The following is a 21162-nucleotide window of genomic DNA, read 5'->3' on the forward strand; positions in this document are numbered from 1 at the left end:
AACCTTAACAAGACAATTCTACCAGCAAGTAATTTATCTAAGACAGTGCTTAGAGCTTACTGGCTGCTCTTTGCTTCGGGGATTAAATCTCCTTTCTTGTTGCTTGTTTGAAAGTACGCAGAGATCAATCATTAGATAACATCCTTTCTGAAGACAGTTTGTAGTTTTTTTGCGGTGCCGGTGGCGGTGCGTCCCCGCTCCGGGCCGGCAGCGGGCGCGCTCGGCCCCGGGCCGGCGGCTGGCGGGGCCCGCGCGGACGTGGCCGCGGAAGTGGGTGGCGGTGCGGGCCGCAGCGCGCCGAGACGGGACGGGACGGGCTGGGCCGCTCCGAACAGAACCGCGCCGCTCCGAACAGAACCGCGCACTTCCGAACAGAACCGAGCCGCTCCGAACAGAACCGAGCCGCTCCGAACAGAACCGCGCCGCCTCCCTGCACCGAGCCGCTCCGAACAGAACCGCGCCGCCTCCCTGCACCGAGCCGCTCCGAACAGAACCGCGCACTTCCGAACAGAACCGAGCCGCTCCGAACAGAACCGCGCACTTCCGAACAGAACCGAGCCGCTCCGAACAGAACCGAGCCGCTCCGAACAGAACCGCGCCGCCTCCCTGTACCGAGCCGCATCCCCGGTGGGCGGCCGCCGACGGAGCCATGTCGCGGGGCAGCGGGAAGGGGCTCAGCCTGAAGGACAAGCTGGACGGGAACGAGCTGGACTTGAGCCTCTGCGACCTGAATGAGGTGCCGGTGCGGGAGCTGGTGAGTCTCCGGCCGCAGGTCCCCCGGCGGGGGTGGGGATCGGTTCCGGGGAAGGGGCAGCGTAGGGGAGCCGGATGTGCTGGGGGCTTGTGGCCCGGCCTGCAGGTATTTACAGCAGTGAGGTTCTGTGTCCCGCGGGCCCGGCAGCTGCTGGTCACTGCTGTCCCGGCATAAGAACCTTTTTGGACCCAGAGATGGATCCAGAGGTGACGTGACCGCGGAGCAGCCGCGGGGGATGGACAGACTGACGCGGGACAAACCGCAGAGGCCGAAGCACAACTAGCAGGTGTCAGAGGGGCTCGGGTGAACCTCTGTGTTCATTCAGTGCCTTATTTGTCTTTCAGGCCGCTCTTCCGAAAGCTACTATCTTGGATTTGTCCTGTAACAACCTCATTTCCTTGCCGGTAAGGTGCTAGAGAGCGGGATGAGTCCGTGGGGATGAGTTTGCTGGGAAATACTTGGAAAGATAGCTGGTGCTTCAGTAGAGGCTCACTGTGGAACTGGCACTTTCCCTGCCCTGGGGTGGCTGAATGACTCCGTTGTCAGTGACAGGACATTGCTGGCAGTAGATTTGGCTGAGGCAGGAGAGAATACAGGGTTGAACTGTGTGAAGATTGCAGTACATTCCTTCCAAAGCATCCCCAGGTGAACACAGAGGAGTTTCAGCAGCAGTGGAGACTCGGGTTTGTTCCCATTGTGTTGTCATCCATAACCTTCTCTGTCTTATCTGTCTCACTGTGTCTCACCTCCATCTTCCAAGGCAAAGGAGGAGAGCGATTTTCCTCCATCACAGTCCTGTAGTAAGTCAAGGATTTGTGCCTGATGTGAGGTGCAGGCTGTCTCCATGTACTTCTGGCTGAGGTTCTTCCATAAGGGTGCTGACCAGCTTTCTCTGGATTTTCTTTGTTTGGGTTTTAGTCAGACTTCTGCAGTTTGATGCATCTGGTGAAACTGGATTTGAGTAAAAATCGGTTGCAACAGCTGCCTTTGGATTTTGGCCGCCTGGTCAATCTGCAGCACCTGGATCTTCTGAACAACCGCTTGGTCACCCTGCCAGTCAGCTTTGCACAGCTCAAGGTAAAACTGTTTGCTGGGCAGTTATGTAAAGCTTTGGGATGCAGCCCAGGGTCTTGTGATTCTGCTCAAGTTGATTCCTCTGGTAAAACATCCATCCTGCTGACTACCCATTCCAAAATTCAGCTGGCTCTGCACCGCAGCTCAGTGAAAATCTTCTCAATCTATTGAAAACATCTTTGCTCATCTTCTGTACCTGTTTAATTCATGTGAAAACTAAGCAGTTCTTTGCTTCTGCTTTGGATCACTTAAATAATTCCAAAACTGCTGTGCTCTTATAGCCTCCCCTTTGCTGTGCCTTTTCGCAGAACCTGAAGTGGCTGGATCTGAAGGACAATCCCCTGGATCCTGTCCTGGCTAAAGTGGCAGGAGATTGTCTGGATGAGAAGCAGTGTAAGCAGGCTGCTGTCAAGGTAAGGAGCCTGCTTTAATTCTATTTTTGTTTTTCCTTTCATGGCTTTTCCATTGATTATTCCTCTGCTTGCTTAGCAAGCTGGGCAGCTGCTGCAGGAGCCTGAAGTTTCTTCAGGGAGTGAGGGGCAGATCCACTGCACTGACTCCACTGCTGCTGTGCCTGTGGAGAGCAAACACCTGGCTCAGGAGGATGCTTCTCCATTAGTGGAGTTAAGAGAGGATTAAATGCTGGTTGCCAAGAAAGTAGAGGCATAATCAGACATAATAATCTATGCTTGTAGTGATAGTACAAAAAACCTCTGAAGAAGTTCTGGCAAACAAATAGAAATGTTCTGTGATGCTCTGTATCACTGAGCACCAGTTTTCCACGTTTATTTTTAATGGGAAGATCTGGTTTTTAACAACAGGGACTTACATAAGTTGTGAGTTCTTTTCAGAGCCATAGCTGTAGGGGTAGGTGAGGGTTTGGGGTCAGCTCCAGCTGCCTGTCCTCAGCCCACACTCAGTTCTGTTCTGAACTGACTGTACCACAAGGTTTCTGCTTAACCCTCAGGTTGTTTTCTTGGCCCTTTAAGGTACTGCAGCACATGAAAGCAATCCAGTCCGAGCAAGATCGACAGCGGCAGCGGAAACTCCAGGCAGAGAGAGGTAAACACAAGGAGCCCCCATGTGCTGTCTGCTGAGGACTGCTCTTGGTCTCTCTAACATACCCAAACATTCTGATCACCATCTAACAAATTGCTATCTAGCACATACTTGTAGCCACCCAAACCCAAAGTACTCAAGGAGTAACAGGGTAAGAGGGCTGAGGGCTGGAGGGAGAGAGATAGTGGGGGGGGTGGTAAGTATGTGATTTCTTGGCCTGAGAAATAGTTAAATCTCTAGATGTGCTATAGGTTACCTATAAAAACATGAAAGAAAAGCACAGCAAAATGTAAGGTATATAATACTAAATAAAATGATAAAATAGAGGATAGTTGTTTAATTGGTTTCCTCATTCCAGTTGGGACAATAAGGTAATAAGAAAAATGGCAGTGACAGCCCTTTACATAAAAGGGAAATACTTGCTGTTATCCTCCAGAAATGGAGAAGAAGCGTGAAGCAGAACAGCGAGCAAAGGAGGCTCAGGAGAGAGAACTGCGGAAGCGAGAGAAGGCAGAGGAAAAGGAGCGCAGAAGGCGAGAGTATGATGCTCAGAAAGCTGCAAAACAGGAGATGGAAAAGAAAACTAAAAAGGAAACGGTGCACACCCGAAGTAAGTAGTGTCCATTTTGGGTGGGATTGTGTCAGGTTTCATTGTCATCAGATTGTGATGCTGCCAGAATTGCTTTCATGTATCCCAGGGAGACCATGGGAGAGGGTAGGGGGGAACTTCTAGGAGTTCTGATAAACTCTGCTGCTGTGCCCTTTTCCCCTTTGCCTGTGTTCCCATGAACTGTGAAGCTACAAGTCAGGAAGTTCTCCAGCTGTTCCTAATGAGAACTTCCTTTCAGTAATTTTTTCTTAAGTCTACTGAACTACATTTGTATAATCAGATCTTGTGCAACACAGAGGTGCTTTACACCCTCTTCACTGCTGCCCATGAAACTTTTCATCCTAAGCAGTTAAATCCTGCACATCTACTTATTTATCAGAGCAATGTGATGAAAATTCACAACAAAAGCCAACTGCAGCAGAGGATTAAGTATCTTACCTGAACAGTTTTTTTGTGAGCATAGCCTGTTACAGTTGATTAATTCCTCACATTCTGTCCTGTTCATGTTCTCACTGCAGAGCCAGCCTCCAGCTCCCGTCCCCCTCAGCCCCCCCGGCACAAGCCCTCGTGGTCGCGGTCAGTGCTGAGAGTCCTGCTCTTTGTGCTGTTCTGCATCCTCTGTACTCTGGCTGCCTGCAAGCTGACGGAGCTGCAGCATCAACCTCTGTGCGTCAGTGTGAACACCCTCTACGAGGACGTGGTGGCTGCTCTGCAGAACCACAAAACCCTGCAGAACATGCTACAGCACAACTCGCAGCACTGATTGTCTTGGATGGGCACTTGCTTCATCAGCATCTCCTTCCACCATCTACGCAGCCAGAATTCCTATGGAATTGTGTTCTGATGAAACTGCTTTGAACCAGTCAGCATTGGTTTGCTGGTCCACTCCACAGAGCAGAGCTATTGTTCAAACCATCTTTGTTGTGCATGTCTCTCAGTCAGCCTGTAACTCTCATTATTTGTGCACGTTAACCTAAACTTGTTACCACTCCTTGCCTCAAAGTACTGTCCACCAGGGTTGTGAGGTACAAGCTGTCAGGAAGCTGACAGACTATAGGAATGGGAACAAGCAGCCCTCATGTCACCTGGGTGATACAGCTGTAGCTCTGAGCTGGAGGTGGAAGGTTTTTAGTACATATCCATTCCTTGCTGTAATTTCTGTTTGTGCTAAAATTGGTGGTATGGCTGTATGGGAATAATACTCTTAAGGCCCCACTCCAGGACCAATTACAGGCATGTAGGATGGCTGTGCATCCCTATGATGTAGCAAAGAGGCTGATGTGCTATTGAAAGGAGCTGAAATTTTTCAATACAACAGTTTTCACAGCAATTTGTCTGAACTGGATGTTTATGTTGTTAACATGGTTTTAATTTTAATTAGGTCTTTTAAGAACAGCCACAAATTATTTCCAAGTACATGGGAATAATTCCTGCCTGCTGCAGCAGTACTGGGTGGCATTATGGGAGCACTGCTGGCAGGAAAGGGGAAGCCTTGGGGCTGGGGGAAGGCTGGGAGGTTGGGTGGTTTGTGCCTCAGGAGGAAAACTCACCTCTGTCATGGTCTGTGAATTATTTAGAATTTCCTTTAAAATTACTTAAAATAATTCATTTTAAAATTTCCTTTAAAAAATCCATCAAGCAGAAGTTTTTCATATCCTTAAGGGCTTTGTGAGTACTAAAATGAAGTTTCAGAGAATATCTGTGCTACAGACTCCACTGAGACATCCTACACTGGTCTCCAGAATTGCTCCCTCTTCTCACACCTGGGATTACTGCTGCCAGGAGCAGTGCTGTGGGGAAACAATCACAGCAGGAAACTTCAATTTTTCTATAACCCAATGATAAGATTGTGGTTCCCTGAATATCACACAGGAGAGAGAAGCAGCACAAGTATCAGATAAAAGGAAGGGTGGGCTGCCTCTGCCTTAGGAGGGTGCATGTTTTCAAAGCTTCCTTCAAACACCTTTAAGCTTTGCTTTCGATGTCTAACTCATCCCATTCTTTAAAAGATCCTTACTGCCTATCTAGAAACGTTCAGCATCTAAAGCAATGTTTCCTCCATGCAGCTCTTCCTGCCAAAATCCAGATGAGTGTTGCATAGGTTGGGGAGCACCGGGCTTATACAATTTATAGATTCATGTCAGTAGCACTTCTGGCCAGGCCAGGGCTCCTGCTGGATGCCTGGAACAAGCAGGACAGGTAGGGATTTTTCCACTGGAGGCAGCAGGGTTCCAAATAGTTCAATTCTACACATGGGATGCAGTTTAGTTCTCTGAGCACTCATCTCAGCAGTGCTGTTACAAAAACCCTCAATGGCTGCATGGACTGTGGTCCCCAATCTAATTAAAAGGAAGCTTTTTCTGCCAACTGTTTAGACCTCATAATTCCAGCACATATAATCAGATTTCAAGACCCTCTCTAAATTAAGCTGTCTGGAGACTGAATCAGGGCACTCTAAACTTATATCTGAAAATTAGTCTTACTCATTCCCATCTGCTGCAGCAGAACAATGCGAGGCTGTTTTGTGAGGTAAAGTTTTTTCACCTCACTCAAGCAGGTGCTGGGGGGGAAGCACCATGTTGCTCTAGCATCAGGATTTGTCCCAAAGGAGCAGAAGGTAAGTCCTTGCAGTTCAGGAGAACAGGAAGTATTCCTTTCAACAGAGCACCTGTTGTATGCAGGTATGCACCTGTCTATGTTCAAGACACCATCTTAAGAAGCAGAGGTTATTCTTCAAAATTATTTATTTTATAGAAAGACAAATAAAACAACATCAGTACTATAAGCTGTGTGCAACTCGTGTGCTTAGGGAAGATGTTCACCATCTTTCTTGTGTAAACTCCTGCTATTCAGCAACTTTATCCAACTTTCTTCCTGCTACAATAAAGTCTAAATGTGCTTCAAGTCTTTAAACAAGGATCAATGAGTGTTATCTAAGCACTTCTTCACAGAAGAAAACTGAAAACTTGACCAGACAAACAGTAAAACCCATATTCCCTGGAGCTACCCAGTGAAATCCAAAACTGAACACTTAACCTGACAAACAGTAAAACCCTTTTTCCCTGTGCTACCCAGTAAAATCCAGACAGAGGTCAGGATCGTGGGAAGTCATCTGCAGATAGATGCGTCGGGACAGTTCCGGCCCAATGTGCCGGGAAGTGGCTGTCACACCCTCCCCACGGTGCACAGGGATATTGGCCAGCATGTTCTCCCGCTCCTGGTCCGAGGAGCATCTCTCATAGGCCTAAAAGCAACACAAAAGGAACAATGGGATCACCCACTTGCATCCATCCTTCAAAAACCAAAGCTATGCACCTGTACCTGCTCTGCCCTTCCACAATGTCCACTCATTTTTCATTTGGTCTCTGCCCAAGTCCCATCTGTGAGCTAGGAGAGTGGAGCCAGTGCTGCTCCCTCAGTGGGAAGCCAGAACAGTGGGTGCCAAGGATTCAGTTCCTTTGTAACCTTACTGAACTGCTCATACAGAATCATTGTGTCTAATTTAATACTGATTAAATTACTTCTTTCACCCCCTGCATGAGCTGACTGCCTGCACACAGTGCTGGGTATCCCTGAGGCATCCTCACCTGGATCAAGAGCTGAGGAGAAGGGTAGGCAGACACAATAGCCTCAGCCATCTCAGAGCTGACACGGTTAAATTGCTGTATCTGCCTCTTCCAAACTTTCAAGAGACCCTTTCCAGAAGAATCCACCTTCACCCCTCCGCAGCAGCCCTTCTCCAAGTAGAAAGAGAACCCTGTGTTCTCTCGCTCTCGCCTAAGGAGAACAAGGAATGAGGAAGCAAAGGAGACAATGTGGCTGCAATGAAAAGCCTGTCCCTACCATCTGTTGTCACAGAGCCAGAGCACTGTCCCTCACTTGAGTTGTCAGAGACACAACTGGCATCAAAGGAAACATGAACAATTTGACCCTGTTTTCTTTACATACATTACCAATCTCTTTTAAGACCCAGATTGCTATTGAAAAAGAAACAATCCTGTATTCAACAGCAATCTTGGCACAAGCCAACTTGCAGACAAAATGGTAAACAAGAATTCACCTTCTGGCTGTGAGCCATAATAAATCACTTTTAGATGTCATTTTTAATGACATCTCAGCTCTTGTCATGGCTGACATGAAAATCCAGCAGCTGCTGTCCTCCCTTATCAATGGAAAGAGACAAATGGTTCATTCTCAGGCATGTCTCTTAGCTACACACTGAAAAAGAAAAGCTGGCACTCTAGGTGGCAACCTTACTTGCATTCCCTTCTCCTTCCAAAAAATCTGACTCAAAACATGAGCTGTACTTGATGTTAAGGCTCCAGTGTGAAACCTGAAGGTTGTGAACCACCAGAATGAATTGCCCAAAGAAGCTGCGGATACCCCATTCCTGGAAGTGTTCATTGCCAGGCTGGATGGAGCACTAAGCAACCTGGTCTAGTGGAAGGTGTCCCTGCCCATGGCAGGGAGCTGGATTAGATCATCTTTAAGGTCCCTTCCAACCCAAACTAGCCTGTGACTATGAAACCTGGCTCTGTCCTGACCCCTCTGTGGGCAGGACATCAATTTCAAGAACAAGTCCTGTGTTGAAGGAGCTGCAATAGCAACTGCTCTGTCACCAGTGCCTTTAAGAACTGTTATGCCCTTGTTGTACCTGCCATTCCCTCCCAGTAGCTTAAAGAGCAGCCTCTCCAAAGGTAGGACCAAACCTCCTCTGTTTACTCACTTGTACGGTGCCTCAGCCACAGCTTTTGTGAACATAGTAGCATATTCCCCAAGTTCCTCACTGCTCTCAAAAATGCTGATTTGGACTTGAGTGCTCAGCTGCAGATCCACCAGGGCCTGTATCACCATTGGGAACAACAAATGGCATAATCAGTCTTGTTGCATCAAATTCCATTTCTGTCTGAAGCAGAAATGGGTCACAAATGCCCTGCTGTAGGACAAGAACCTTCACTCTCTCTATTTTGGGAGCAGTTAACTTAAGACACTGAAGTATTTAGGGGCAGTCTGTCTCCTGACAGTTAAGATCACCTCAGTGTCCTTTGAGCTGCCTCAGCTCTTCTGTGGCTCTTGTTATGAATAGGCCATCACCAGTGGGCTTTGCCAATGGGCCACGAAGGGCAAGAGGTGCTGAGACTGACATCAACATCCAGGTGAATGAGACACTTCAGTCTGTGTGGGAGCAGGTACATGACTGAGCAGTGGGGAGCTGAACCCAAAGAGCTCTGTCCACAGACTGATGGATTAATGAATAATGAAAGCCATGTACTCTCATCCACAAAACTGTGTTACTGGGTCAAGTGTTCAAATACTGGGAGACAACAGATGATGGCTACATGTCTACTTTAAATCACTCACTTCTTTCACATCCATTCTGGATAAGTCCAGGCCAGAATCCTTAACCTCCTTTTTTCTCCTTTCTCCCCGTTTCTCTTGATTCCCACTCGCTGCTGTCTGTCGCAGCCTTTGTTTTGGCTGAACTTGGAGAGACCTAAAAAGAGTAAAGTAAGACTGTGGTGACAGTCTGGATGGACCTTTGCTTCTGTTTCTGTATAAAAAGTGGTGGAGCAGTTCTGGGAATACCTCTTATACTCCAGTATTTGCTAGAAGGAATTAACATAAACATCTATGGCATTTTTAAAGGCCAGAGAAAACACAGAAACATTCAGAGGGAAGAAGTCTGACCTGAAATAATTTTCTACTCCAACTACTGCCAGAGCCAGAATTCTCCCAGGCATTTTCTCCATCATATGAGCTACACAGCTCTGCAGGGTCTCCTTTTGCCTTTCTGCACAGCCATCAGCGTTCTACAAAGATGAATGGGAAAAATAAGGAGTTAAACCATTTTGAGGTACACAGAGAAGCACAGCAAATTATGGCCCTGGCTGTAGGTCTGCAGATAAGTCTGTTCATCCTTGCTCTTCAGGGCAAGCAGGCAATACTTGATCCCATGTAAAGTTAGAGCAGAAGGAAAGAAAAAAATAAACCCACTTGACATAAAAATGTGTGAAAAAGTTTTAACTAATGAAGAAAGTTTGTCAGAACTTTACATTATACAACCCACTAATGGCTCCTAAACCCATATTTCTGTTTTAATGGAACACTGCAGTCCTCCCACACCAAAACCTTTCTGCTACTAAGAGAGACGACAAAGCATTGGTTTTGCATCACAGCACGTTCAGGAGCACAAAAGTCGTAAGCATTCTCACTTGCTTGTAGCTGTGAGCCATGGACAAAAACTCCTCCAAGCCAAGCAGAACCAGGACATTTGGTTCTTCTATCCATTCATCTCCTCCGCCCATCTGTTCAGATATGAAAACAAACAGGCCACAGTCTGTTTAGAATTCACTCAGATTCCCACTCAGAGCTCTAAGCAGGGAGATTAGAGGGTGTTTACTTGGGTTGCTAAATACAATTACTAACGACTGCAAGTAACACATGAAGAGAAGGGCAAGATTATCAAAATTTTGTTTGCATACCTGTGATGACACGGTCTTTCTCCTCCAGGTGATGCTGCAGGGAACAGCATGGCTCTCAAACACACAGGAATAATTGGCAGCCTGCAAAGCACTAAGGATCTGGTCGCCACCTTCTACCTGTAAGATGACTGAAATCGATGCACGGGTCAGGCCTCCAGAGAGAGGAGACAACAGTCAATACAAGGCAGGTGCAGGCTGTGAGGTCAACTACCTGGATCTAGCACCACTGTTATGTATTTCTGGCACTCTCCTGGCCGCTGAGCTTTCAGCATCTTGGCAACGGCTCTCTTCCTCTCTTTCTCCTCCTCCTGCTCCCTCCTCTTTTCTTCTTGCTCCTTCTTTCTCTGCCACACATTCTGGCAGATTGCCTCCCGTTCCTTCTGACTATATTGTCGCTTCTTGAGAGGGAGCGATGTTTCTGGCCTTTCTCTGCATACCGGGGGGCTACTAGGCCTGTCTGAGTCGACTGGCAAAGAGCACAAGGAGGATCTCTCAGCGCTGCGTGCACCATTCTCAGTGGCACAAGCCAATTCTCCAGACGGCGCCAGGTCTTCCCGCAGCCCTTCGCTCCCAGAAGCCATCAGGTCACCACTAGCACAAAGCCCAGATGCCTGTCCTGTATCGCCAGCGCTCAGGCTGAAAGGCTCAGGCTCCGCTCCCACCCTCATCTTGACCGTCTCATCCAAAGGGACGACGTCCATCACCTCCTCACCCATCTCTTCGCTCCCGCTGCTCACCATCTCGGCAACCTCTGTCGCTTCAGGATTAGGAGAAGGAGACCGCTGGCGACTCGGCTCGCCGAGCCATGAGGACGGCTGCAGCAGGGAAGCCAAGGAGGGCAGGTTCTCCTCCTCGCTACTCTCAGATCCCGACTCGCTCTCCGCCATCCCCAGTCTCCTCAGGGGCACCGGCGCGCGCCTGAGGGGAAAGCCCGCGCCGGCCGCTGGTTGGCCCGAAGGCGCGTGCGGTGGGCGGTGATTGGTCCGAACGCTCGCGACGGCACCTTCTCGGCCCAATCAGCACCCGCGCGTGGCCGTGCGCGTCGCCTTCCCTGCGGGAAGAGGAAGGGGAAGTGGCGCCATCAAGATGGCGGCGCTGGGACGGCTCTGTGAGTGAGGGCCTGTGTCAGCTCATTACCCTCTGAGGGGTGGGGAGCGGGGTTTGGCCGTGGAGCGGGAGGGATGAGCTCGGGAGAAGGTGCCCCAGAGAGGTCACCCCGGTGGGATGTCACTGCCGGTAGCGAGAAGCCGAGGCTTTCACCTTTGCCTGGAGCTGAGGCGGAGCTCTGGCGATGAGTGGGTTTGTGTATGTGAAACTGTAACTATAGTTCGTCTTTGTATAATTTCATGTACATTCTTAAGTTCTCAGAGGCTTTAATTTACTTAATGGGTCATCTCCTGAAAGTAATAGGGTTTTGTACCCTTTCCTCAACAGTATTTCATAGAATTATGGACAGATTTGGGTTGCAAGGAACCTTAAAGATCATCTTCCAATTCCTGCCATGGGCAGGGACGCCTTCCATTAGAGCAGGCTGCAGTAAGCCCCATCCAGCCTGGGATTGAACACATCCAGTGATGGGACACGTTTCCAGCTCACTGAGTATCTGTGAAGATCGATTGAGTTAAACTAGTGGTTTTGCTCAGGTTAAGGAAACAAGATAACCACTGTTCTGCACTAACCTGCTGCTTAACAGGCTAAATAGAGGGATTCAGAAAAATTGTGTTTGTCTCCTAAGTGCCTGAAAGGCGGTACTGAAGAGATTTTTAAGATAATGATGGCTTGGGTTGAGAAGGAACTTAAAGATCATCCAGCTCCTACTCCCTGCCATAGGCAGAGACACCTTTCACTAGACCAGGTTGCTCCATGCCCTGTTCAACCTGGCCTTAAACACTTCCCTTAAACTGGGAGGATTAATGAAAAAACTGCTCCAGACAGTTTGTTCCCTTTTTGCCACACAGGGGCTCTGTATTCCTTCTTAGAGCATTTAATCTTAGAATTACAGAACCACTAAGGTTGGAAAAGACCTCCAATACTAGCAAGTCCAACCTTTATGCTCCTGAATACTCTTTAGACTGTTTCTGGCTAGTCATACATGTTTATATATTTTCCAGAATTGGAGTCTACTCATATATAAGATTTCAGGGTGTAACTGTGTAAGTAAATGCCATTTGGTCAAAGAGGAAACTGAAGCAAATCACAACTCATCTTTTCTCAAAGCACTGTAAGAGCAATCTACAGCAACCAGTGACATCTGTGCTGCATTTTACAAGAATGAAACAGGAATTTGTGTACATCATTTAACATTGGTGCTGAGAGTATTATTCTTACCTGGGCAACGGCAGCACTTGAGATGTGGCCTTTCTTCAAGGAACTTAGGCCATTTTGTTTTGATTTATCTTGGAAGTGTTTTTTGTTTCTCCCAGGGCTTTCATTTGCCTTTAATTTTAAATTTTATGTGTGATAGTTTTTCCAGCTGATGATGTTGTTCTTTCTCCTAACCTAGTTCTAACCACTTGCCATACAAGCCTGGTTGCTGTCAGATGGGCTTCTAAGAAAAGTGGGGGCAGCTCGAAAAACCTAGGTGGCCGCAGCCCGGGGAAACGCTATGGGTTCAAAAAAGTCGAAGGTAGGTCTGAGTATCTTATTTGCATTTCACTGGGTTCTCCACAGCTTCTCTCCCCTGACACGTGTCAGTTGTTGAGTCTTTCAGGAGGAGATGGGCAGGGCACTTTTCCAGGAGAAAGAGAAGGGGAGGATCAGTGAAACCTCATGATCAAGGGTTGCCGGTGGGAGGGCAGGGTGAGTCAGCTCCCCCCACCATGAGCCTGCCGGCCGCCAGCCAAAATTGCCTACAGAAAACGTACTTTGGTTCTAACTTTGCCTTTCCAGAGGGCCCAGGAGGAGGGAGCACTGTGGGACACCTCATAACTGCACTGCACTTTCCCCCCACGCTGTGTGGAAAAACTGAGTATTTCCAGTGTTTACAAAGGAGAGAATTACAAGGCTTAGCAGAAGCCAAAGTGCAGATTCTTGCAGTTGAGTGCTTAATAATTATTAGCTTTGCTGATGGAAACATATCAATGTAAATGCAATAAAATGCCTTCAGCAGCCAGAAAATGCCTTGTACCCTAGAAGCAATCTTTTCACAGATTTGACTTTTTGCCATGGTCTATCAGTTTCCCTTTTATTTCCTGCTAATAGCATTTTTGTTCAGATGTTTTTAGCATTTGAAGTAATTTTTTCTTAGAAAATGCCTACAGAAAGCTGGGATTTGCAAGTCCTGGCATCATTTGTGTTATGCCAGGGCTCTGGGGAGCTGTTTCTTCGCAGTCTGATTGTGTCACTCTGTTGTAGGTGCATTTGTCCATGCAGGAAACATTTTGGCTACGCAGCGGTTGATTCGCTGGCATCCCGGCGCTCACGTAAGGCCTTTTCTCTCTTTGGTTCTCGGCAGTGCCCCCATTACAGTCCCATATTCACTGCCTGCTCTTTCAGTCTCATTCTTAATGCTCATGCCTGTGATCCGTGGTGTTAGTCACAGAGCCTGCTCAGAGCCTCAGCTGTGTTCATGGGACTCAGGGAAGGTCTGCAAGTAGTGGATATCCCAGAACACTTGGGTGACCTGACTGGGCACTTGTGCTTCAGGGTGGAATGGGTGTCTCATGTCTCATACTGAGCACCATTGCAAACTGGTTGTTGGAAGCAAGTTGTACAATTTTATTTTAAAATATAAAGCAACAGATGCTGTTGAAGGCAGAGTATCAAACAAGGCAGACCAATGATCAGATCTGTTAGTTGTGGATGTCCAGCCTCTCCTTTCTAATGCTTCTCATCCTCTCCCAGGTGGGGATGGGCCGTAACAAGACACTCTATGCCCTGGAGGATGGGATTGTGAGATACACCAAAGAGGTCTATGTGCCCCCACCCCGCAGCAGCAATAGCAGGGATGTGATCTGCCAGCTGCCCAAAGGAGCAGTCCTTTATAAAACTTTTATCAGTGTTGTTCCTACCACAGAGGTAGGAAACTTCAAACTCATCACAATGCTGTGAACCTGCCACGTCATGTGGGCACAGAGGAAGAGGACAGACCACTACAGCTATACTGGCATCTGAAGACAAGAGTGGCTCTGAAGATACCGCTTTAGAACTTGGTTTTGCTTCTGAAGCACTTGTGATCTGTGTTCAGGCACTGAGATCACCTGCTGGCATTTTAAAGTCTTTAATAAATGCTGTGGGGCAGCTGAAGGTGTTGGCTGCTCATGGAATGTGTTACCATGGTCATTTAGTATCTGGAGAGCCTGTTCTGTTGTGCCACTGGATAAATTCCCTCTACAATCACTCTTGTGTCAGTACTTGTACTGCTAATAATTCCCTCTATTTTTGCTTATTTTTAGTCATTACTGTTCTGCTTGTACCTTAATTCACAATACTGCAGAAGAGATCTTTTTCCACATGCACCTAATGCTGTGTACCTAGAAGCTGGATTTTTCCCTTTACCTCACTCACTTCAATGATTAACTTAAATATCTGAGTGTTCCTTTTACTGGCCATGTGAGGCAAGTTCACCAGCCTAACTCTAACTCATTACTGAGTTCAGGGGGCCTGGCAAGGTGCTCAAACCTGGGCTGGTATTTGAAATTCAGCAGCTGGAGGTGTATGATAAAGCTTTATCCAGGATACTCATCCTTTTATCTTTGAGTCATTACATGGTATTTTTGAGTTTGTATTGCTCAAAATAAAGGAGCTTCCATGTGTTGTGCCCAAACTGATCTCATTTTATCTACAGGTTTGTAAACAATTTGAAACACTGACTCTGCAGTAGAAAACAGGTTATCAAAATCATTAGTGTAAGGACACCGGTGTTGATGTTATTTAGACAATTCTGCTCTGCAGAAGATCAGCTGAACTGGGTCAGCCACACATGTCCTCCTGTACTTCACAGTCTTCATGTAGACCTCCAGCTGTTCAGTCCATGCATCTGTCCTTTCCCAGCCTGCAAATCCAGTCCCGTGGTTCCTCTTGGTGGCCCATATTTGGGTATAACCCATGGAGCCCCTCCACATCTGTGTGTGGGGTCTGTATAGAACTGCTGTCAGTCCCAGAGGCTGTCGGTGCCAGAGCACGCAGTGATGCTCCAGAGCACATCCCTTCTGCCACTCACAGGTGAGGATTTCCACCTGGCAGCCAATCCAGATACCATGAAACACACTCAATAACCTAAGAAACAGGTGAAGCAGCACACCACCAGTGCCTGAGGTCTGATCCTTTGTACAGGCAGAAGTGCTGCCTCACAGAGATATGAAATGCTGTTCCTGAGGAGCTCTGGTGTAGCAGGCCTTCCCCTTGGCTTTTCCCTGTGCAGCTCCAGCAGCTGGAGCTTTGCCTTTGGTGTTTGCCAGAGAAGAGTGAGCAGATGTCCTTGGTTACTCTTCTCAGTGCAGTACCCAGCAATGGCTCTGTGGTTGTCCTTGTGCTGCAAGAGGGATGTTCCTGATGGCTGGGTTGGGCTTGCCTGTGTCTCAGCCAGTTGTGGATCTGGGTGAAGGTTTGGCCATTCTCTGTGGAGGAAAATGGTATCCCAGGCACTTCTGTTGCTGACAGCACAGGAAGCAGCAGTACACTGAGGCCAAGGCCTTACACCACAGTGTTTCGCTGAGTTTGGTGGCTGAGGGGGGCATTGAAAGAGTCTGGAACACCATGTCTGTCCAAGGTCTCTGAGCTTATTCCTGTTCCTGAGAGAGCTGGAGGATGCCTCAGAGCATGCTCATAAGGAGGTGGCATCTATTGAGGAAAGAGGAAATGCATTACAGTGGATCAGAAATAACCAGGAGATTATCCCACCTCTTCTCACAGTGCGGATGAAAAGGCTCACAACTGCCACCAGACTGAAATTAAACCCCTGCAGTTCCCCAGAACAGCTGCCTGTAGGCTGGGAAACACCTGGAGGTGAGAGCATCAGTCTGGAACATGGCACAAACCTGCTGAGAGACACATTCTCCCCTCACACTCTGTCCTCTTCCCTGTTCCCCTTCAAGGACTTGGCAGAAGGCCAGAACAAACCTGACTTTTGTTGAGAGAGGGCTGAAGTTTGCTTTCCCTTGACTGTAAGAAAAATTACTGGGATTTACACAAGTACCTACAAACCAGGTGTTGTACCCAGGTCTCGGCAGCAAGTCTCACTGCACAGAGAGAGGAACCTCTAAGCCTTGTTATTGGTTATTTTGGAAGAGCTGGGCTAGATTTCTCCACACAAGTGACAGGAAGTGGTGTGAGGATGTTGTGGAACAGCTTCCACAACAAGCTTCCAGCTTCCAGTGCCATTCCTCTACTATTTGTCTTCAGTTTTACTCTCCTGTGCACTTGTTGCCCAGGTTTCATAGAATCACAGAATGGTTTGGATTGCAAGGGACCTTAAAGATTATCCAGTTCCAACCCCTGCATGGGCAGGGACACCTTCCACTATATCAGGCTGGTACTTTTCAAGCAGATGTCATTAGATACAGCTCCAAACACTGAGTGGCAAGGGTTGTCTATGCCAGGCTTTATGGTACAGCTCTAAGAGCTCAAAAATGAGGTAAATGGAAATTTTAATGCTTTACTCAAGGTTTCAAATGTTTTTGTTCTGCTTTAGACAATGAGGTCTCTAAATGGGAGCATCTCAGGATGCTGCCACAGGACCTGCTTGGGAGGATGCACTCACTTTTCCCTGTTCAGCTATGGGAGAGCAGATCTTAAACATCATAACAAGCAAAGCCTCCTGCTCATAAATAAGCCATAAACACTTCAAGGAGTCTCCCTATGACTGTCCTGCAGGGAGAAGGAAGCAAGAACTCATGAAAGCCTTAGAGATCCAGAAATAACACTCACAGCCTAGACTTGTATGGAGCAGGTGATCCGAAGAGCCTGCCCTTTCTCCCTGGGGCTTTGCCCTGCCTCCTGGTACAGGCATTTCTGCAAATGCACTGGGGGAGGGGAGATGGATCATTAACCAGCACAGATGTACACCAGAGGAGCCTCCTGATACACTCTGTGCTTTCCCAGAGATAAAAGCTATCGGGGGAAGGCAATCACAGAGCACAGAGTCCTCAGCTACCACCAACTGCTGAAGCAAGACACAGATATGGACCACAGTGGTGACTGCCATGGGCTTCTGCCAGCCCCCCACTGCAGGGAGGGGAGCTCACCTCCTGGGATGGCTCTGCCCACAGCCCAAACCTGTCAGCAATCATCTGATGGATTTCCCGCTGGCGATCTTTCTTCCGCACGCTCTCGTAGCTGGGCAGGCGGGGCTGCTCCCAGGACGGGAGCTGGTATGTGCTGGGGGGTCCGACACAGAAGAGCTCGTCTCCCTAGAAATGCCCATCCCCAGAAAAGGGTCAGTGTGATGGTGGCTCTCATCACTAGAAGTTCATGTCCTGATGCAACCTTGAGTTAATACAAGGTTCAAAGCTGTAGGTAGTTGTAGGCTCCTCTGAACACCCAGAGAGGATATCCGTCCTCCCAGGAGCCAATAACGCCGTGACCAGGCAGGATCCCAAGCCCCCAGGATCTACCACTGGCACTTCATTCCCAAACACCTCAAGGCACTGTGGTGTCCTCTGCAATATTCCTTCCCTCCACGTGATACCCACCCCCAGGGTTTTTACATGCTGGCAGCACTTCCCAAAGTTGTGGGATAGCACCAGAAGATGCTGCCCAGCACCTTCTGCCCCAGACAAACCCCATAACCAGAATCTTCTTCCAAGCTCTTGAGTACCTTTGCCATCATTCCCACCCAGCTCCCAGGAGGGACCCTGCCATCACCTGCATGCCCGGGTTCTCAGCAGTGCTCTCCAGCCGTGAGGCTCCACGCTGGGGTCCCACCAGCTGCTGGCTGCTGCTGAAGTAGGGCGGGGGGCGGTCCTGGAACGAGGAGGAGATGAGCAAAGCCAAAATCCCTCACATCCTTCCCAGGAGACAGCAGAGCTCAACCAGCTCTCATGGGACAGCAGGACCCTGGCAAAGGAACAGCTTCTCCCTCTGCCCATGTGGCTCCTGCAGCTCTCACTGCTGGCAGCAGCCCCTGCCTGTTCAATGACACCAACAGATCTGGGACATTCTCCCTGGCAGCGCAGGGTCTGCTCCAAGGGCTGGAGCCTGCTGGAGCAGAGCACAGCCAGAGGGACAGTCTCAGCTCCAGGGCAGGGTTTCATTGAAAATCAGCAGAACCATCTCTTTTTGGGGGACAACAAAAAACAACCCAACTATTCCACAGGTGTAGGTAAGAGCTCTATCACATGCTCAGAGTTACAGAATTTGTAACCTCTTATTTATAGAGGTTGTGCTTTCAGGATAATGTAGCAAGCAAATCTGCAGGGCAATAGCTGTGCTGTTCCCAAGCTGTCTTGCTCCAGTTAAAGTGGATTCCCTGTCAAGGTGTCAAGCAACAGTGAGCAGATCCTGTTCACAGAGAACAGCCCCTCAAGCCAGAGCCAGGACTTGAGCCATGGCTGTACCTTGCACTCAGAAAACCCCAAATCTGACAGCAGAAACCAGCCCAGAGATTCCCAGGGCAACCAGGGATGCACAGGGAGGACTATGAGGATTTACTTTTGCTCTTAACAACCAAGGAAACATTTGTTTTGGCCCTACAGTACAACTGCAAAAGCTGCAGGAACACAGCACCCAGTTGTTGGTTTAGTAACTGATGAGCAAAACCAGTGCAACTATTCCTGCCCAAAAGCTGCCTCACACACTACAACTGCTTCTCTTTTTCTGAAGGAAACACATTCTATGTATGTTCCCTTTCCATATTTAATTCTTTGCATCCATCCTTCCGCACAGCCCTTTGCTAAAGGTAAGATGACTGCTTGAAGTTTCCCCCTCAGAGCTCAGGGACCATCCCACACTGCCTCAGGGAGCAGCTCCACAGGGCAGAGAAGCACAGCAGCAGGGCCTGCTCCCAGCGTGTGCCATGGGCAGGCAACAGGAGGGAAGAGAGGGAAAGGAGTGGAGACACTCAGACAAGGGCACCATCAGTGCAGCCTATTTCCACTGTGATTTCTGCTGGGGACTTCCCAGCCTGTGCTGGACTATTAGATTTGCTTTTCATAGATCTAGTAGTCTCTCCACCCCTTGCTAGTGAGGCTGAATATCCATCCACTCTTCTCCCAGGGACTGCAAAGCCTACCTGCAGCCCTCCCCTCAAGACCCATCCTTGCAGCTCTGGGGGCTGAGCTTTCCCCAGGCAGTCACTGCCACAAAAGCAACGCTGGCTACACACGCTGTTGTTTCTCCATCAGCTTCCCTAGATGAAAGCCAGCCCCAGGAAATTATAGATGTGAACGAAAGGGCTTTGTGTTTCACTGCTCCTTCCCCAGGAGCTGTGCACAAGACAACCAGTTGTCAGGGATGCGGGTGGCTTTGTCTGCCTTTGCCCTCAGCTTCCAGCTCCCTTCCCTGCTGGGCCCCTTGCTATAAAGCACAGCTCGACCCCACACATGACTGTGCAGGGGGAGGAGAACCTCTCCTCCGAGCTGTGTGGAGAGCAGGGAAGCCTTTTAGTGTTGGGCCTTAGAGATAAAACCACAATGGCACAGCCAGGCAGGACTGGGTGGGAGGATGGATGGATCTCTCGGATAGAGTGGGAGCAAGGAGGTGGCAGAGCCCAGCTCTGCTTGGAGGACCCATGTCCATCAGCAATTCCAGCCAGGCTGCAGGATGGTAACCCAGCAGTGCAGCCCCACACACCCAGCTCAAGGGAACAGAAGCTCGGGGTACAGAGGGGGACTCGTGGGCAGGAGGAAGAGAGGGAGGACTCAGAGGACACTCACATACTGGCTTGGGGTCTGGAACAGGCGGCAGGAGCAGAGGAACTGGCAGCACATTGGATCCCGGTGGTACAAGAGCAGCAGCAGAATGAGGATCGCTACGATGAAGACGGAGGTGGACACCGCTGCGGAAAGACGGGAGAGGCGAGAGAGCCGGTGTTTCGATGGGCCCGCGGGCCTCCTCCTCCCGCCCGCTCTCGCCCCGCGGCTGCCGCTCGGAGAAGCCCCTGAGAAGCCAATTCCACCCGCTGCCCGTCCCAAGAGCGGTAAAGCCCCTTTGTGCCCAACACCTCTCCCTACGAGACCGGGAACAACCTGCAGAGCCGGGAGGGGCTCACCCCATTCCGGACCGCGGCGGCAGGGACAGAACCGCGGGGACCGGCACCGGCACCGGCACCGGCACCGACCGTCTCTCGCCCGGGCCTCTCGGCTCCCCCAGCACCACGGCAGGGCGTCGGTTCGCCAGTGTTCCGGTCTCCCGGGAGCCCGCGGCCCCCCGCCGGCCCAGCCGCGGATCCGCGGAGCCCACCGGCACCGCCGGCCCGCTCCGCTCCGCTCCGGCCCCAATCCCGCGAGCCAGCGGGACCCCCGGACTGGGACCGGCTGCCGCAGCGACCGCTACCCCGCCCGTCCCCAGGTATCGCCTTATCGGCACAGCCCGGGAGGCACCGGCAGAGGCCGATCCCGCCCGGCGGCCGCCCCCGCTCCGCTCCCGGCACCGCCGGAGCCCCCGCACGCCACTCACTGGCGGCGATGACGATGGCCAGGACGTTGTTGTCCATGCTGGCGCTGGCCGTCGCTGTGTGGCCCGAGGCCTCCGCGGGCTGCGCCATCCCGACCCCTCCACCGCCAGCCCCTGCCCGCCGCCCGCGCCCCACAGCCCGCGAGGGGCGGGCCGGGCCCGGGGCGGGGCCCAGAGCGGGCGGGCTCAGTCCCGGGGCTCCCGGGGCTCCCCCTTCGGGCACGCGGCAGAGCCAGCCCTGCTCATCCGCCACTGCCCCGGCCTCGTTCCGTGGTTACCGGAGTCCCGCGGGCCCGGCCGAGCCGCAGCCACTGCCGGGAGCAGCGGGCACGGGACAACCCCAGCGCTGCCCCGCTCCTGCGGAGGGAAAGCTAGCCTGTGCCGCGGTAGGCTCCTGGCGCCGCAGGCAGGAGGTGGTGCTCGCTCATTAGCTGATTAACATATTAATTATCATGTCAACGCTAAGTATCCGGGTACCTTCAGGGCACCCGCTGCCAGGGTGTGAACCCGACTCAGCCGGTGGCTCCGGGTCGCTCCCCAGCTCTCAACTCTCCAGCCAAAGGCTTTGGAAACCCCGAGCTTGATTTTGGGTTACACATCACCCATCTGAGGAAGATGACCCTGCCTCAACA

At 50.2% G+C, this 21162-nt stretch overlaps 4 protein-coding genes across 5 annotated transcripts; 2 read left to right on the top strand and 2 right to left on the bottom strand.

Annotated features, from left to right (window-relative positions):
• Positions 1-242: 242 nt before the first annotated feature.
• Positions 243-4827, top strand: LRRC59 (leucine rich repeat containing 59). The gene is made up of 7 exons (XM_005526731.3): positions 243-754; positions 1099-1158; positions 1673-1831; positions 2137-2241; positions 2818-2890; positions 3324-3497; positions 4016-4827. Exons 1-7 carry the CDS (start codon positions 650-652, stop codon positions 4258-4260), a joined length of 921 nt encoding a protein of 306 aa, XP_005526788.1. The 5' UTR covers positions 243-649; the 3' UTR covers positions 4261-4827.
• Positions 4828-4957: 130 nt separating this feature from the next.
• Positions 4958-10877, bottom strand: EME1 (essential meiotic structure-specific endonuclease 1). 2 transcript variants are annotated; one of them, XM_005526852.3, is made up of 8 exons: positions 10191-10877; positions 9980-10107; positions 9710-9802; positions 9186-9307; positions 8859-8991; positions 8224-8339; positions 7085-7274; positions 4958-6741 (listed from the first exon to the last, which is right to left on the bottom strand). In XM_005526852.3, the coding sequence occupies exons 1-8, from the start codon at positions 10864-10866 to the stop codon at positions 6565-6567; spliced, it is 1635 nt and encodes a 544-aa protein (XP_005526909.3). In that variant the 5' UTR covers positions 10867-10877; the 3' UTR covers positions 4958-6564. The 2 variants fall into 2 exon arrangements, with proteins under 2 accessions (XP_005526909.3, XP_014111393.2); XM_014255918.2 differs by lacking the exon at positions 7085-7274.
• A 161-nt stretch (positions 10878-11038) lies between these two features.
• Positions 11039-14248, top strand: MRPL27 (mitochondrial ribosomal protein L27). The gene is made up of 4 exons (XM_005526732.3): positions 11039-11087; positions 12483-12605; positions 13334-13401; positions 13823-14248. Exons 1-4 carry the CDS (start codon positions 11066-11068, stop codon positions 14027-14029), a joined length of 420 nt encoding a protein of 139 aa, XP_005526789.1. The 5' UTR covers positions 11039-11065; the 3' UTR covers positions 14030-14248.
• Positions 14249-14390: 142 nt separating this feature from the next.
• Positions 14391-20662, bottom strand: LOC106628360 (uncharacterized). The gene is made up of 5 exons (XM_014255778.2): positions 20534-20662; positions 19792-19913; positions 17783-17881; positions 17164-17328; positions 14391-15760 (listed from the first exon to the last, which is right to left on the bottom strand). The coding sequence occupies exons 1-5, from the start codon at positions 20619-20621 to the stop codon at positions 15614-15616; spliced, it is 621 nt and encodes a 206-aa protein (XP_014111253.1). The 5' UTR covers positions 20622-20662; the 3' UTR covers positions 14391-15613.
• Positions 20663-21162: the final 500 nt, after the last annotated feature.

Source organism: Pseudopodoces humilis, chromosome 21 (genome assembly GCF_049639895.1).
Source record: "Pseudopodoces humilis isolate 2021_Gansu_Grassland_sample_001 chromosome 21, ASM4963989v1, whole genome shotgun sequence".
Lineage (NCBI taxonomy): Eukaryota > Metazoa > Chordata > Aves > Passeriformes > Paridae > Pseudopodoces > Pseudopodoces humilis.

What these genes read in the sequence shown, in the direction of transcription:
- LRRC59 (XM_005526731.3), top strand. Translation starts at nt 650, where the DNA reads ATGTCGCGGGGCAGCGGGAAGGGGCTCAGCCTGAAGGACAAGCTGGAC. An exon ending in TCAGCTTTGCACAGCTCAAG is followed by an intron (nt 1,832 to 2,136) that starts GTAAAACTGTTT and finishes GCCTTTTCGCAG; the next exon opens with AACCTGAAGTGGCTGGATCT. An exon ending in GTAAGCAGGCTGCTGTCAAG is followed by an intron (nt 2,242 to 2,817) that starts GTAAGGAGCCTG and finishes TGGCCCTTTAAG; the next exon opens with GTACTGCAGCACATGAAAGC.
- EME1 (XM_005526852.3), bottom strand. Translation starts at nt 10,866, where the DNA reads ATGGCGGAGAGCGAGTCGGGATCTGAGAGTAGCGAGGAGGAGAACCTG. An exon ending in AACAGTGGTGCTAGATCCAG is followed by an intron (nt 10,108 to 10,190) that starts GTAGTTGACCTC and finishes CATCGATTTCAG; the next exon opens with TCATCTTACAGGTAGAAGGT. An exon ending in GAAAGACCGTGTCATCACAG is followed by an intron (nt 9,803 to 9,979) that starts GTATGCAAACAA and finishes ATATCTGAACAG; the next exon opens with ATGGGCGGAGGAGATGAATG.
- MRPL27 (XM_005526732.3), top strand. Translation starts at nt 11,066, where the DNA reads ATGGCGGCGCTGGGACGGCTCT. An exon ending in GGCGGCGCTGGGACGGCTCT is followed by an intron (nt 11,088 to 12,482) that starts GTGAGTGAGGGC and finishes CTCCTAACCTAG; the next exon opens with TTCTAACCACTTGCCATACA. An exon ending in GCTGGCATCCCGGCGCTCAC is followed by an intron (nt 13,402 to 13,822) that starts GTAAGGCCTTTT and finishes ATCCTCTCCCAG; the next exon opens with GTGGGGATGGGCCGTAACAA.
- LOC106628360 (XM_014255778.2), bottom strand. Translation starts at nt 20,621, where the DNA reads ATGGCGCAGCCCGCGGAGGCCTCGGGCCACACAGCGACGGCCAGCGCC. An exon ending in GGCCATCGTCATCGCCGCCA is followed by an intron (nt 19,914 to 20,533) that starts GTGAGTGGCGTG and finishes GTCTTTCCGCAG; the next exon opens with CGGTGTCCACCTCCGTCTTC. An exon ending in GGGCAGAGCCATCCCAGGAG is followed by an intron (nt 15,761 to 17,163) that starts GTGAGCTCCCCT and finishes TTTCCTCAATAG; the next exon opens with ATGCCACCTCCTTATGAGCA.